The 16,211-nt window shown below is 41.7% G+C and overlaps 2 protein-coding genes and 1 long non-coding RNA gene across 7 annotated transcripts in view; all 3 read right to left on the bottom strand.

Annotated features, from left to right (window-relative positions):
- The window catches only part of LOC110487250 (uncharacterized), a 114,374-nt gene that overhangs the window by 24,512 nt on the left and 73,651 nt on the right, over positions 1 to 16,211 (bottom strand). The gene's annotated exons all lie outside the window — the stretch shown is intronic.
- LOC149978749 (uncharacterized) lies at positions 1,395 to 3,100 on the bottom strand. 2 transcript variants are annotated; one of them, XR_016485712.1, is made up of 3 exons: positions 2,987 to 3,100; positions 2,779 to 2,859; positions 1,395 to 2,692 (listed from the first exon to the last, which is right to left on the bottom strand). It is a non-coding gene; the product is annotated as an uncharacterized LOC149978749 (long non-coding RNA). The 2 variants fall into 2 exon arrangements; XR_016485711.1 differs by lacking the exon at positions 2,987 to 3,100 and having other exon boundaries at positions 2,779 to 2,906.
- Positions 3,583 to 16,211, bottom strand: part of LOC118938184 (sialoadhesin) — a 46,891-nt gene continuing 34,262 nt past the window's right edge. For 3 of the 4 annotated variants that reach the window (XM_090195466.1, XM_090195464.1, XM_090195465.1), the window contains 8 exons: positions 10,209 to 10,286; positions 9,768 to 10,112; positions 9,393 to 9,605; positions 8,195 to 8,521; positions 6,868 to 7,086; positions 6,364 to 6,723; positions 4,984 to 5,235; positions 3,583 to 4,176 (listed from right to left, as the gene is read on the bottom strand). In XM_090195466.1, the coding sequence (XP_090051592.1) occupies positions 4,133 to 4,176; positions 4,984 to 5,235; positions 6,364 to 6,723; positions 6,868 to 7,086; positions 8,195 to 8,521; positions 9,393 to 9,605; positions 9,768 to 10,112; positions 10,209 to 10,263 (1,815 nt within the window). In that variant the 5' untranslated portion in view covers positions 10,264 to 10,286 and the 3' untranslated portion in view covers positions 3,583 to 4,132. The remainder of the gene's footprint in view (positions 4,177 to 4,983; positions 5,236 to 6,363; positions 6,724 to 6,867; positions 7,087 to 8,194; positions 8,522 to 9,392; positions 9,606 to 9,767; positions 10,113 to 10,208; positions 10,287 to 16,211) is intronic. The other variant, XM_090195467.1, reaches the window with a different exon arrangement.

The following is a 16,211-nucleotide window of genomic DNA, read 5'->3' as shown; positions in this document are numbered from 1 at the left end:
GCCTACCTACCACAGGTCAGTATTGTCTACCTACCACAGGTCAGTATTGCCTACCTACCACAGGTCAGTATTGTCTACCAACCACAGGTCAGTATTGCCTACCTACCACAGGTCAGTATTGTCTACCTACCACAGGTCAGTATTGCCTACCTACCACAGGTCAGTATTGTCTACCGACCACAGGTAGACTATATTGTGTTTTTAGTTCTGATACTGAAATGCACTGTCTGTTTCAGAGCATAATTCTCCCAAGTCCTCCTATGATAATGTGGCCATATATTCTCCCGGCAGACCCAGCTATTCAGGAAAGCTTAACCAGATCTGCCTCCTCTCCAGTCCGAGCGACTATTCCTCTAGTACATTAGACGTAAGGCTTCAGTATAGCCTAAATAATCATTTAAAATGTATTACCTTGTATATGTGGCATAAACACAGCCAGTCACAATGTTTTAATCTGATTAGGCAACTTCAGACGTCTCCTTTAGGCATGTGCACGTTTGTCCAAAATGTCATTCCAGAATGCTCAAAATGGCCTGACATGAACCCGGCTTCCATCCAACCTTTTTATGCGAATAAAGTGCGTTGGATAAAAATGTTTATTACGATACAGTTTATTAGGATAAAGATTAAATATATTATGATGGACTTCACAGGGTGGTGAAAGTGCACGGTGATGAGCTTGATGCTCCTTTCAATAAATAGCATTTTTTGTCTGTATCTCTGTAATGTGTCTGTATCTATGTAATGTGTCTGTATCTCTGTAATGTGTCTGTATCTATGTAATGTGTCTGTATCTATGTAATGTGTCTGTATCTATGTAATGTGTCTGTATCTCTGTAATGTGTCTGTATCTCTGTAATGTGTCTGTATCTCTGTAATGTGTCTGTATCTCTGTAATGTGTCTGTATCTCTGTAATGTGTCTGTATCTCTGTAATATGTCTGTATCTCTGTAATGTGTCTATGTAATGTGTCTGTATCTCTGTAATGTGTCTGTATCTCTAATGTGTCTGTATCTCTAATGTGTCTGTATCTCTGTAATGTGTCTGTATCTCTGTAATGTGTCTGTATCTCTGTAATGTGTCTGTATCTCTGTAATGTGTCTGTATCTCTGTAATGTGTCTGTATCTCTGTAATGTGTCTGTATCTCTAATGTGTCTGTATCTCTGTAATGTGTCTGTATCTCTGTATCTCTGTAATGTGTCTGTATCTCTGTAATGTGTCTGTATCTCTAATGTGTCTGTATCTCTAATGTGTCTGTATCTCTAATGTGTCTGTATCTCTAATGTGTCTGTATCTCTAATGTGTCTGTATCTCTAATGTGTCTGTATCTCTGTAATGTGTCTGTATCTCTGTAATTGTAAATGTATTTATGTAAAACATAGGGACCACAATGTAAATAAGTCCCCGACTTTATTGTGCAATCCTTTAAAACAACAATCCTGGTCACTTTTAAAAAACTCTTTGTATTTTTTTAACTGATCGATAAAATCAATCAATCAATCCAAACTGAGCAGCAGCCATTTCATGAATGGAAAGAGAAACCTGTCACAAAACACCAACAAGTTGAATGACATTCAGAGATTGTCAAGCCTTCAATACTGGGTAAGACTACAAGGTAAGGAGGCATGTATTTTCTGTTTGTCCAAATTGCGATCGAGTATTGATTGTGGTTTTAAAAATGCAAACCATGATATTGAAGTGCTCGAAGTCATTAGACTTTTGTGTCTGTCTTGGTTGTGTGGTGTTTTGGCACAGAAACCTGTTGGTGGAAAATGTGTTGCCTGCTATTTTATATACTGTACATACAAATATGGCATCAAAATGTTGAAAATCTGAGTGAGCTCGGTGGTCGGCGAACCCTCAACCTTCTGGCCAATAACTCTGCGTGGAAGTAACTGTGCCACAAAAACATGTTGAAGTGGCGAAGTCAATTTTCACATTTATAAACACACAGTCGCTATATAATGATTACTAACTGGGTGGGTTGAGATTATCAAATATAAAAGCACTAAAACTCTCCAAAAGCTGCACTTGTACAAAAGTTTTACTTGAACCCAAAATGGTTCTCAAGTAGATTACTAAGAAAAGCTCATCCCTTGTTTATAAATGGCCATTTTGTCTTTGTGCAGATTGCCATGTCTAAAGTTCGATGAATATAAAATTAAACCTTCAAAGTATCTGTCTTTTTCAAACAAGCATTGCAGAGCTGGTTACAATTTCCATTTCATTAAAAAAGATAAACCATAATATTTGTTGTAATATTTGTTCTAACTCAAATATGCTGGTTGATAAAATACCTGTATTTATGGGAAATATGTTTGAAAGGGGTATTTTGTTTTTAAATTATATTGTGAATTGGATTGGTAGAATTATGTATTTCATGGAGTTGATCGGAATTGTATGGGAAGGTCTGCTCAGTCCAAGATGTGGAATCTAAATTCCAGCATTCACTCAAAAGTTAAAGGTAATTGTCTGGAAAACCTAATATATAAGAAAGCATAATGATAGTAAGAGAATAGCATTGTGAGGCCTAGCTTTGGTTTGATGCTGTTGCTCTTCAGTCCAGGTTCTGTGGTGGTTCTCTTCAGTCCAGGTTCTGTGGTGGGTCTCTTCATTTCTCATAATCGGAGAGCTCAGTATCTATCTGAGGGGCTGTGTCACTGCGAAGGTCACTGCGAAGTCCCTCACATTCTGAAAGGAGACACATTGAATGAGCACTTTACAAACCCCTCCCTCTAACACGTTTATGTACACGGACTGCATTCTAAGAGACTTACTGCCAGGGTGTCATACTCTGGTGACCTGGTCTTCATGTTCAGAGATGTGTTCGTATCACTGTTAGGATTAGGATGGACACTCTGTGGAGAGAGACACAGAAACACAAATACGCAATACTGCAGAAAACACAAATACATTAATTAATTTGCTTCCTGTCTGTTTCTGCTGTATTGGTATTGAAATAACTTTGGTTTTTGACATTATTACCTGTGTGTCTACTGTGGCATCACTTCCTCCTGTGGAGCTCCTGTAATGAGGGACGGAGTGAGTTCTGCTCTCTACTGACCTTAGTGTAAGATAAGTACATGTAAATGTCAGACTCACCTCTTCAGAGTGCAGTAGATGTTGACTAGAAGAGCTCCAGCAGTCAGGACAGCCCCCACCCCTATTACAGGAACCCAGGAAAACACTGCTGTAGTATCATGAGGTTATAAATGCATGGTGGAGATATGACAGAGGAAACCAGGGAAACACTGCTGTAGTATCATGAGGTTATAAATGCATGGTGGAGATATGACAGAGGAAACCAGGGAAACACTGCTGTAGTATCATGAGGTTATAAATGCATGATGGAGATATGACAGAGGAAACCAGGGAAACACTGCTGTAGTATCATGAGGTTATAAATGCATGATGGAGATATGACATAGAGGAAACCAGGGAAACACTGCTGCAGTATCATGAGGTTATAAATGCATGATGGAGATATGACATAGAGGAAACCAGGGAAACACTGCTGTAGTATCATGAGGTTATAAATGCATGGTGGATATATGACATAGAGGAAACCAGGGAAACACTGCTGTAGTATCATGAGGTTATAAATGCATGGTGGATATATGACATAGAGGAAACCAGGGAAACACTGCTGTAGTATCATGAGGTTATAAATGCATGATGGAGATATGACAGAGGAAACCAGGGAAGAAGAAAATGAAACAATATTTATTTAATTATATATCATATAGGATGATAAGTGTGTAACATTACTAATTCTATAACATATGGTATGATAAGTGTGTAACATTACTGATTCTATAACATATGGTATGATAAGTGTGTAACATTACTAATGATTCTTTATTGTTGTTGACCTGTGTGATTATCAATGAATAGATGAAGATTAGGTGAACTAACACTGAACGTCCACAAACACAGAAGAAGAATTGAGACGTCCATATTTATTCTCAGTCTCACAGTAATATTCTCCTCTGTCCTCAGAGATGATGTTAGTGATGCTGTAACTCTGTCCTGATGCTTTTGGTGAGGTTACGTTCTTCTTGTACCAGGTGTATTTGTCCACAGGTGGGTTGGCATCACTGCTGCAGGTCAGAGTCACTGAACTGCTCTCCACTAGTTCACCAAAGGGACTGACACTGAGGTGGTCTTTGGTTTATCTGATAGAAAAATGTGTCACAATACTTTCGTTTTGAGTTCAGAATATATATCTGTAAAATCACAATTAAAGTAAAATAGAGTAGAAATTGGAGATGATATGCAAAACATTTACAGGAACAAGCTTTGATATTTTAACTCCAACTTCATTCTCAGCCTCACAGTAATATTCTCCTCTGTCCTCAGAGCTGATATTATGGATGGTGTATCTCTGTCCAGAATGTTTCATTGACATTTTATTGTATGTTATCTTGTACCTGGTGTGTTTTTTTTATTTTACCTTTATTTAACTAGGCAAGTCAGTTAAGAACAAATTCTTATTTTCAATGAAATCCTAGGAACAGTGGGTTTACCTGCCTGTTCAGGGGCAGAACGACAGATTTTTACCTTGTCAGCTCGGGGATATGAACTTGCAACCTTTTGGTTACTAGTCTCAAAGCTCTAACCACTAGGCTACCCTATCGCCCCTTGTACACAGGTGGGTTGGCATCACTGCTGCAGGTCAGAGTTACTGAACTGCCCTCCACTATTTCACCAGAGGGACTGACTGACACCGAGGTGTTCTTTGGGCCATCTGGTAAAGAGGATGACAGAAAAGGTAAGAGTACACATAGTATAATGCAACAATGTGTCTCTTACCTTACTTGGCTTGCGGGTGGTTTTATTCCCCCCCCCCCCCCCCCCGCAAGCCAAATTCGGCCTGTGGACCACCAGTTGTGTAAATCTGGTCTATGTCATGGAAAAAGCAGGTGTTCTTAATGTTTTGTATACTCAGTGTGTAGTTGTATAATTATATCCCACATACTCACATCTGACAGTGAGAGTCTTTTCAGCAGAGGCGAGATCCTCCTGGCCGTTTACAGCACAGGAGTATCCGCCTGCATCCTCACTGCTGACTGGGTCTAGGATCAGGTACTTGGTCTCGTGACTGAACAGACGTTGTCCGTTCTTGTACCAGATGTAAGAAGGGTTGTCCTGCAGAAAGCATATGGACTCACAGAACAGACGAAGACACGTTCCCTCTATGATGTTGGTTGGATCCTTAATCCGCACCTGAAGACCTGGAGTAAAAACATCATTACAACCCTGAATCACCTGATCTATTACAATAAACAAAGACTTTCCTACACAGAAGGTTCATATTGTATCAGTGTAAAAAAAAGACATCAACACCCACAGCTGCATTGTCACTGTGGCAGGAAAAGGGTTCAACACTTCTGGTAACTCTCCCAGAATCCCCATGTTTTACACAATATTCCCAGAATCCCCATGTTTTACACAATATTCCCAGAATCCCCATGTTTTACACAATATTCCCAGAATCCCCATGTTTTACACAATATTCCCAGAATCCCCATGTTTTACACAATATTCCCAGAATCCCCATGTTTTACACAATATTCCCAGAATCCCCATGTTTTACACAATATTCCCAGAATCCCCATGTTTTACACAATATTCCCAGAATCCCCATGTTTTACACAATATTCCCAGAATCCCCATGTTTTACACAATATTCCCAGAATCCCCATGTTTTACACAATATTCCCAGAATCCCCATGTTTTACACAATATTCCCAGAATCCCCATGTTTTACACAATATTCCCAGAATCCCCATGTTTTACACAATATTCCCAGAATCCCCATGTTTTACACAATATTCCCAGAATCCCCATGTTTTACACAATATTCCCAGAATCCCCATGTTTTACACAATATTCCCAGAATCCCCATGTTTTACACAATATTCCCAGAATCCCCATGTTTTACACAATATTCCCAGAATCCCCATGTTTTACACAATATTTCCAGAATCCCCATGTTTTACACAATATTTCCAGAATCCCCATGTTTTACACAATATTTCCAGAATCCCCATGTTTTACACAATATTCCCAGAATCCCCATGTTTTACACAATATTCCCAGAATCCCCATGTTTTACACAATATTCCCAGAATCCCCATGTTTTACACAATATTCCCAGAATCCCCATGTTTTACACAATATTCCCAGAATCCCCATGATTTACACAATATTCCCAAAATCCCCATGTTTTCAAGAATATTCCCAGAATCAGAAGGAATTAATCATCCAACTAGGATTTCTGGAATTTGGGGAATGTTCCCAAAGTGTTGAATCACCAGACAGGAGTCACATTCACCTGTAGGTTGTGAGTGCAGTGTTACCTGTGACAGTCAGAGTTGTTCCAGGGAAGCTGTACCCCCATCCTGAGGTTTGTGTGTTGAATATGAACTTGTATTCAGCAGAGTCCTCCTCTCTCAGATCTGTGATTCTCAGGGTGGAACGACCGCTCTCCTTCTCTCCAACATACTCCACACGACCTGCATACCCTGGGTCTGTGGTTAGGTCCTCAGGGACCAACTCATCCTTCCAGCTGGAACTCTGTTTAGAACTAAACCAGTGTGATGATGTGATCGTAGCATCACCACTGTCATACGTGGAGGATATATCCACTGTTGACCCCTTCAAGGCACAGACTCCCTGATGGGGGTAAGTCACACTCCAACAGTTCTGACCACGGACACCTTAAACAATAACATGACAATATAGTGTTTTCTGTATTATTTTCTCAGATCTTTCTGTGTGATGAGTGTTTCAGATGTGTAATTCACCAACATGAATGAATATAGCCTAATGAGGAGGAATACTGTAGTTGAATCTACACTCACACACTGCAGGAGAGTGGAGATTCTCATGGCCTTTTACAGCACAGGAGTAACTGTCTGCATTTCTAAGGTAGTCTGAGTACTGGCTGGAAGTGTCCTCCTTTACTTTGTGTCCATTCCTATACCAGATGTAGGTGGGGCTGTCAGTCAGAGTACAGGTGGTACTACAGGTCAGAGTCACCCAGCTTGAAAACATTGAAGTTCTCATCTTTACCTGTAGAACTGGAGAGAAATACAACACATGAAAATACTGTATGAAGTTCTCTTCTGAAGAAATGATGCAAGCCTGTCCTATTACAGTCTGTACAGACTATCATCCTGACCCTAAAACTGAATAAACACAAATCAAGACGTGTTGAACTAACCTACAATAACTAGACTATTCATTTTGTTTGAATTCAAATTACGTTAGTCTGTAGATTGATAATGCACATTTGTATCGAATCTTGGTCTAGTATTTAGCACAGTATTACCTGTGACAGACAGAGTAACTCTGTGTCATACTGCCCTCCTAAATCTGAATAAACTATTTTAGAGACAATAATGAGAGTCATTCTCTCTCTCGGGTCTCTGTTTCAACTACACTGAACAAAAATATAAACACAACATGTAAAGTGTTGGTTTCATGTTTCATGAGCTGAAATAATAAATCCCAGAAATGTTCCATATGAACAAAAAGTGTATTTCCCTCATGCAGCGTGACACATCTCCTTCACAGAGAGTTGATCAGGCTGTTGATTGTGGCCATACACGTGGTCTGCGGTTGTGAGGCCAGTTGGACGCACTGTCAAATTCTCTCAAATGACATTGGAGGCAGCTTACGGTAGATAAATGAACATACATTGAATTATCTGGTAACAGCTCTGGTTGACATTCCTGAAGTCAGCATGCCAATTGCACACTCCCTCAAAACTTGAGACATCTGTGGCATTGTCTTGTGTGACAAAACTGCACAATTTATAGTGGCCTTTTATTGTCCCCAGCACAAAGTGCACCTGTGTAATAATAATGCTGTTTAATCAGCTTCATAATATGCCACATCTGTCAAGTGGATGAGTTATCTTGAGAAAGGAGAAATTCTCACAAACAGGGATGTAAACAAATTTGTGAGATGTACATTTTGTGTACATGTGGAACATTTCTGGGATCTTTTACTTCAACTCATGAAACAAACACATTATATATATTTTTGTTCAGTGTTCACTATGTCCTCTTATGTGAAATACTACATTTGGTATCACATACAGTGGTATGCAACATGTAATGTGTCTGTATGACTGCATTTAATAAGGTCATTACAGTAATAGATGTGAGATGAGTGACAGATTACCTGTGACAGTCAGGGAGACAGGTGAGCCAGCAAACTTGTCTCTGGTTGTTATGAATCTGAACCTGTACCCAGCAGAGTCACTCAACCTCAGGTCTGTGATTCTCAGGGTACAGTCACTCTCCTTATCCCCAAGGTACTCTATATGACCCTCATACCCTGGCGCTGAGCTCAGATCTTCAGCATCCTTATCAGACCATTTAGTAAACCAGAAAGCTTTTTTGATCTCATGATCACTGGGATATGTGTAAGAGCAGGATATGTCCACTGTTGACCCCTTCAAGGCACAGATACTCTGATGGGTGTAACTCACACTCCAACACTTCTGACCTGAAAGACAAGACAATAGAACACCTTTATATTACCTATACACTTACGCTGTTACGTTCACCTGCAAGAAAACCAAAAGTCACTCAAAACAGAAGGGGGAAATACCAAAGAGTCACTAAAAAAGACCAAAATGAGACCGGTTTCTAGGAGAGGTTGTGAAAGACACTCATGTCCATTGAAAGTTGACTAGCATCAACAACTGGAACCAGAGACATGAGCACCCACAGTATTTGCCCGATAAGAAAAAAGTAAAAACCTTCACCAAACGTGAAGACAGGAAGCAAACCAAAAAGTGGAGAAAAACAAAAGCAGGGAAGGTGAAGACTTGTTTTTCAGAAATCAGTAAATCAAGGTGTTGACTCTCCACATTTCTTAAACTTCATCATTTAAATATCACCTGGGCCAGCACAGGTGAAATACCTTCCCACTAACCAGATGGACAAGCGAGCACATGTGTAACACATACTGACTAACGAGGTGATCCCATCTCGAAAAAATAAACTAAAAGAAGTCAACACTGTTGATTAAGTAGGGAAACTAGTTTTCACCAGTTAAAATCATATGCTGTGAAAGTAACCAGGATGTGACTAGTCCCTCAGCTTTGTAGTTTTTTTTTCTAATTTTTTTCATTGTTTAAAAAAGTAGTGCAGTGATGTACAAGTGCAACAACATATTGACAGGTATCTGGTAGAAGTAAATTCATCCATTAACTGCGTTTTCATGGATTTTATTATATATCTTGAAGCCCATTCAACACTGCGTGGCAAAGCATACGGAACTAAAGCAGAAGTGGACGTAACATTCACAGCAAATTCAATGATGATCGTCTGACAACCTGAAACAAATGTTGAGTAAAAAGGTCCACACTTACACACTGCAGGAGAGAGGAGATCCTCATGGCCTTTTACAGCACAGGAGTAACTGTCTGCATCACTAAAGGAGTCTGAGTGCAGGCTGGAAGTGTCCTCCTTTACTTTGTGTCCGTTCTTGTACCAGATGTAGGTGGGGTTGTCAGGCAGAGTACAGGTGGTGCTACAGGTCAGTGTCTTATACCAAAATCCAACAGTCAACTTCACCTGAAGACCTGGAGAAAAAACAATATCACTGTAAATCCCTTTATCACTGACTTATCACTCTAATACAAAGATGGAAGAAATCCTATATTATACACATATAAATACAAACCAAGACAATTTCCCAATCTAAATGGAAATCAACAGTTTAACTATATTGAATGTAACCGTACCTGTGACAGACAGAGCGACTCCAGGTTCGCCAGTATATCTCCATTTCCCAGTCTGATCTGTAAATCTGAACTTGTACCTAGCTGAGTCACTCTCTCTCAGGTCTGTGATTGTCAGGGTGTGACCATTCTCTTTATTCTTACTGTACGTCACACGACCTTTGTAGTCTGGGTCATCACTCAGACTAACAGGACCCTCAGCATTATACTTAGTGAACCAGAAGGTTGTTGTGACTGTATAACCACTGGGATATGTGTAAGAGCTGGACAGCTCCACTGTTGACTCCTTGAAGGTACAGATACTCTGAGTGGTGTAACTCACACTCCAGTCATCCTGACCCAGTACCACTGAAACACAACGGTATCAGAATTAAGCCAAGGCCAATTGGCTCACACTGATGCCTGTAGATTGACAAACATGTCAAGTTATGAATTAGATCATACCTGTCACAGACCAGAGAAAGACCACCAACACACTTCCTGCTGTTCTCAAGACCATTGTTGCATCTCCCTCCCTGCAGTCTTAGAAACATAAACAACAACTCACTCTATAGCTGGTGAATAACTCCACCTGATACATTGAAGTAGAAACTGTAAATGGGGTCCAGGGCCTCATTACTGAAAATGAACCAGGCTCATATTGTGTTGTGTTGTATTGTGCTATATGGTTGTCTATGTGAATACTGTCTGTCTGTAAGTCTATTCCATTATGTATGTAATGTGTGTGTGACGTTTTGTATGTCTGTCTACATCTGTCTATTTAAGATGAGATGTATGACGCAAAAATAATTTGCTCAAGAATTCAATAAAGTCATGATCATCAACAACAACAACAACCACATATGGAACAGATCTGTAGTACTGTAAACACATATTTCTGAATGTTCTGAAGCTGTTTTATTCTCAGAACCCCAAATATAGGAGGATAAATGTTCAATCCTCTACGGTCCGCCAAGCTGTACAGCAGCCTAAAGACTGACCACCAGGTTCAATGATAACTCATATCCCCAAGCTGAGAGTCTAAACAGCAAGTGACTCACACACACACACACACACACACACACACACACACTGCAGTGTTATAATACTTGTTTGCATGTCTTTTTTACCCTGGTTAATCATCTCATCCCTACATAGATCAACACTCCTACACTGAGAAACTTCATGAATACTGACCCTGATGTAACAACCAAAACATAACAACAAGTAAAATGATACATTAACCTTCAAGTATATGACTTATAACTAAAAACAAATAACCAAAAACTAATTTTCAATATATTGTCAAAAGTACTTACAGAGTGAGGTGAAGGGGTGAGGTCTTGTACAGTGAGTCAAATTAATGGTAGTGAGTGGTGTCGTGTCTTTGGCTATGCCGGATTAATTACTAAGACATGCGATTCTATAAAATAATTTCTCAGTAATTAATATCACCTGATTGAGCTAATCAAATAAAATGTAATTAACTAGAGTCGGGCACCACGAAATAATATTTATAGAGCTGTTATCTTCCGAATAAACTCTTAAAGAACTAGTAATATTTTACATCCATAGCAGTCAACATTAATCTTCATCTTACTTCAGTCTTATCTGAAAGTTGTAAATTCTTGGTTATCTGCAAGAACCCTGATAACAATTTGAATCAGCAATACAAAATTGGGTTTAATTGTTTATTTACTAAATACCTAACTCATCACACAGAATCACACATACACATAATTAAATCATAACTTGATTACAAATTGCCGTCATAAAGGAAAACGTCCCTAGCGAGCAGAACAGATATGACAGCTTGTTACACAGAGGAAAAGGGGCTGGGTTGAGTGAAAGAGCGGGAGACTGGAACAAAGGCGAAGCTGTGCTATCGTAAATACAGTATCTTATGCATTCTAAATTACCGCCCATTTGGAAAAGGAAAATGCAATAAATATTTACTCTGAGCTGCGCTTCAGTAGGTTGGTGGTCGATGGAAGACCGTGTTGCCAAACCGAGTCCTCTGTCCTTTGAAGAATGTCTCTGGTGGTCACTTGGATACGTTGTAGTAACGTCATTGTGTGGTAGATGGGATACTCTGTCTGTTCCTTCCTAACCTGCAATTGCAGCTGCGGTCGCTAACTCAACGGCTAGGAGGTATCACTTCTGTCGTGAATAAGAGTTCAAAGTTCATACCATTCGCAACCAAAGCTCATGCTGATGTTGGCTTCGTTCTGCAGTTATCTGAACCATTCTGACATAGTACCGTCATCCTACCTCATTGAACAGGAAGTTATGTTGTCGTCAAAGCTTTAGATAGGAAGGAAGAAAAGGGGTGTGTGTAATAGTTTACAATCTCTGTCTCTTCATGTGGGCGGGCCACTGAGTGAACAGCAGTATCTTATGAAAACCCACATCTCACATTTTAGAAGCTAAAATCACATTTCATCCCATCACAAATAATTTCATATTCAAACATTTAAATTGAACAACAATTCCATGTGAATCTAATAACTCTGATGTGTAGACTTTCCACTGTAGAGTTTGTCATCTTATCATTGACGAGAATGTCACAGATGACAACCGAACTGACATCATATTCATTAAGTACCACCGCATATGTTCAATTGTTCGGATTACCAGAATATAGTTCATTTTCCCCGACCTACTGATGTTCCCAGAATCTCTATGTTAACCAAGGTTTTTTTTAATGTAACCTCAGCAGGTTAGAGAGAGGAAAAAGGGGGGGGGGGTATTTATGACATATGTGACATATGTCATAAACCTATCCCCCAGGCCAATGTCATGACACCTGAAAGATTAGTGGAATCTGTGTGGGTAGCTGGACAGGTAGGATGACTGACAGTGAAGGTGAACGTGTCAGGCTCCCCGTCCTCTGTCATCTCAGGGAGAGGAATTAATCAGGGAACTGGCCGGATATATGTCCGGTTCTTCACCTGGATCTCCACTGATCTAACACGACCATCGGTTCCAGGCATGGTCTTAGTTATACGGCAGCTGAGGGTCCATCATCATTACTACCTGGCCAGTTTCCAGGCTGGCCATTTCTCTCTGCCATTTCCCTCTGTGCTGTAGACTTGGTGGGTAATCCCGAATGAATCGGGCACAAAAATGGTCAGCTAAGATCTGGCCTGCCAACGAGGTTGGTATCAGCATACATGGCTTGAGGAAGTGATGCATCTCAGCGTCCCATCAGGAGCATATTCGGTGTAACCGGATCGGGGTCAGTGATGTCTGCAGAGACATATCCCAAGGGTTTGGAGTTCAGTATCCCTTCCACCTCTATCAGGAGCGTCCTCAAGACAGTTTCAGTGACAGTTTGGTCCCCTAGTACGACTCGTAAAGCCGTCTTTACAGATTTGATCTCTCGCTCCCATATTCCTCCAAAATGAGGAGCTCCTGGAGGGTTACATTTGAATGAGATTTGTTGGTCCATCAGCTGATCCTGGAGGCTGGGTTCCATGGCTTGGAAGGCTTCCTCCAACCTGGCTTCTCCTGCCTTGAAATTCGTACCTCTGTCAGACAGGATCTCATAGGGTTTCCCCCGTCGGGAGATAAACCGCCGTATGGCCATGAAGAAGGCTTCCGTATCCAAACTCTCCAGTAGGTCCAGGAGGACACATCTAGTTGTCAAACACTTGAATAGAATGCCCCAGCGCTTTTCCACACGACGACCTAGCTTGATCATCAAGGGGCCAAAGCAATCTACTCCTGTTGACCAGAAGTCTCCTTGGAGTCAATGATAATTGGGTGGATAGCATCGGGGTCCAAAACTTCTGCTTGGCGCAGCCTCCCTCCGACTATGATCACTCCAAGGATTTGATCATATTCTGGGGCGAGAGAGAGAAGACGGCTCTCCTTAGCAACTTCCCTACCAGCTTTCAGAGCTTTTAACTCCTCAGGGAAGCTAACTGCTTGTGCTTGCTGGAGGAGTAGTGTCTCTGCCGCGAGGGAGGTGGATATAGAAGCCACCCCATCTGAGGTCTGGTTTGCGGCGGTGATCAGATCCGGCAGTGTTTGGGATTGTGCTAGGTCAGGGAGAGCTGTCATTGGTTCCGTAAAGATGCTGTAGCATTGGGCGGACTTCCTTAACTCATGAGCTTCAGTTGGTTGTGGAGGGCCCGCACGCCTGGGGGCTGTCGGCCACTCGTTCTCTGGTTGTGACAAGAATGGTGGTCCCAAGCTCCAGCGATGGGGTTGAGCCAGTTCCTTAACTTCTTGTAACTACCCATCCCGGATCAGGGAGAATTGTCATCAACTGACACTAAGTAGCATAACGCAACGGACAAAAAATCTTACTAGAAAATATTCATATTCATGAAATCACAAGTGAAATATATTCAAACACAGCTTAGCCTTTTGTTAATCACCCTGTCATCTCAAAGCAAGACAAGCATTTGTGTAAGTTTATCAATAGCCTAGCATAGCATTATGCCTAGCTAGCAGCAGGCAATCTGGTCACAAAAATCAGAAAAGCAATCAAATTAAATCGTTTACCTTTGATGAGCTTCAGATGTTTTCACTCACGAGACTCCCAGTTAGATAGCAAATGTTCCTTTTTTCCCGAAAAATTATTTTTGTAGACAAAAATATCTCCGTTAGTTCTTCACGTTTGGCTGAGAAAACGACCGGAAATTGCGGTCACGACAACACCGAAAAATATTCCAAATTAGCTCCATAATATTGACAGAAACATGGCAAACGTTGTTTATAATTAATCCTCAAGGTGTTTTTCAAATATCTATTCGATAATATATCAACCGGGACAGAGCTTTTTTCAGTAAGACCAGGTGGAAAAATGGCTACCTCTGTCTTTTGCGCGAGAAATACACAAAGAGCCATCAGGTGGACACTGACGCAATGTTGTCGCTCAGGCTCATTTTTCTAAATAAAAGCCTGAAACTATGTCTTGTGATACTAGACACATTAAGGAAGCCATAGAAAAAGGAATCTCATATCCCATTCACTGCTCAATAGGGAAGCATAGGCAGGGACTCTTATTTAGAAACCGCTGCGTTCCTGATTGGATTTTTCTCATTATTTTGCCTGCAATATCAGTTCTGTTATACTCACAGAGTATGCTATCAACATACCTCCAGTCCTGGACTTCTGTTAGGTCTTGGATTTCCGCAATGCGAGTTCCGACGAACACCTTATACCAACAAGACTCCGACCCGTTGGACTGGCAAGGTGAGCTCGGCTCGCAAGGTAGGCGCCAACTGGGCTCCGGAAAGGGCGGCACTGAGTTCCAGCCTAGGCATTGACAAATGATTCTTGAGTGCAACCCTGGACCTGACCATGACAAAGGAGACATGGGTGTGGCCTGCCTTATCCTCCACTCTTAGATAGGAAACAGCCCCATAAGCTCGCTCCGAAGCGTCACAGAATGCATGCAGTTCCAGGCATGATCCCAGTTCGTCAGCACAGGGTGGTACAGAACATCTTGACATTTGGACTTCAGAGAGCTCCGATAACTCTGTTTCCCTACAGATCCATCGTTCCACTAGGTCAGCCGGGTGGATCGGTTCATCCCAGTCCCTCTTGGTCTGCCACAGGTCCTGGACTAAGACTTTTGCCCGGGTTGTGTATGGCAGGATATACCCAAGGGGATCATATTGACTGGCCAGGGTCCGATAGATGGTGCGCAGAGTGGGGGTTTCGGTACTCAGGGATGAGCGGTGCTTATACCCCGGGGAATCCGGTATGCAGCTCCACCTCAGTCCTAGAGTGGGCTCTTCTGGGTTAGCACCAGACTGCGTTAGCCATAGTTCACTGCTACTGGACCTAGCTTGGGGCAGGAGGTGCTGGATAACCGCCGCTATGTTACTAGCCCACTGTCGGACCTCAAATCCCCCTTTGGACAGGAGATTACGTACTTTATCAAGGAGTGCTTTCGCTTCAGCCGTGGATGGGACGCTCTGTAAGCAGTTATCCACATAGAATTCATTTTCCACTGAATCCAATACTTCTGGGTCACTGACTGGATGCTCCCGTGCGTGTCTCTGCAGAGCGTATATGGCACAGCAAGGACTACAGGTGGTGCCAAATGGGAGAACCTGCCATTCATAGATTGTGGGCTCTGCATCTCATTCCATATCTCACCATATGAACCGGAGCAGTGTGGTGTCAGAAGGCAGCAGACAAATCTGATGAGACATGGCTTTAATGTCTCCACTGATGGCTGTAGAGTGCTGCCGGAACCGGAGAAGGACACCGCGCAAGGAAGGACCTAAGGTCAGTCCGGGGAGTAGACAGTCATTCAGGCTTTGACCAGCAGCTTGGAATGAACAGTTGAAGACAAGTCGGTACTTCCCACCGTGTTGCTGGATAACATGGTGAGGGAGATACCAGGATTCGCTGAGTGGGTTTCCCTCTTCATGAGCGGTCACTTTTGTGACATAGCCTGCCTTCACAAGGTTACGAATCTCTCAGTCATGAACTTCAGCAAGCTCA

Source organism: Oncorhynchus mykiss, chromosome 13, assembly GCF_057628025.1.
Source record: "Oncorhynchus mykiss isolate SJ-2025 chromosome 13, ASM5762802v1, whole genome shotgun sequence".
Classification (NCBI taxonomy): Eukaryota; Metazoa; Chordata; class Actinopteri; order Salmoniformes; family Salmonidae; genus Oncorhynchus; species Oncorhynchus mykiss.
Note: the sequence above shows the minus strand (reverse complement) of the source record. Positions and strands in the feature narration are given on the sequence as shown.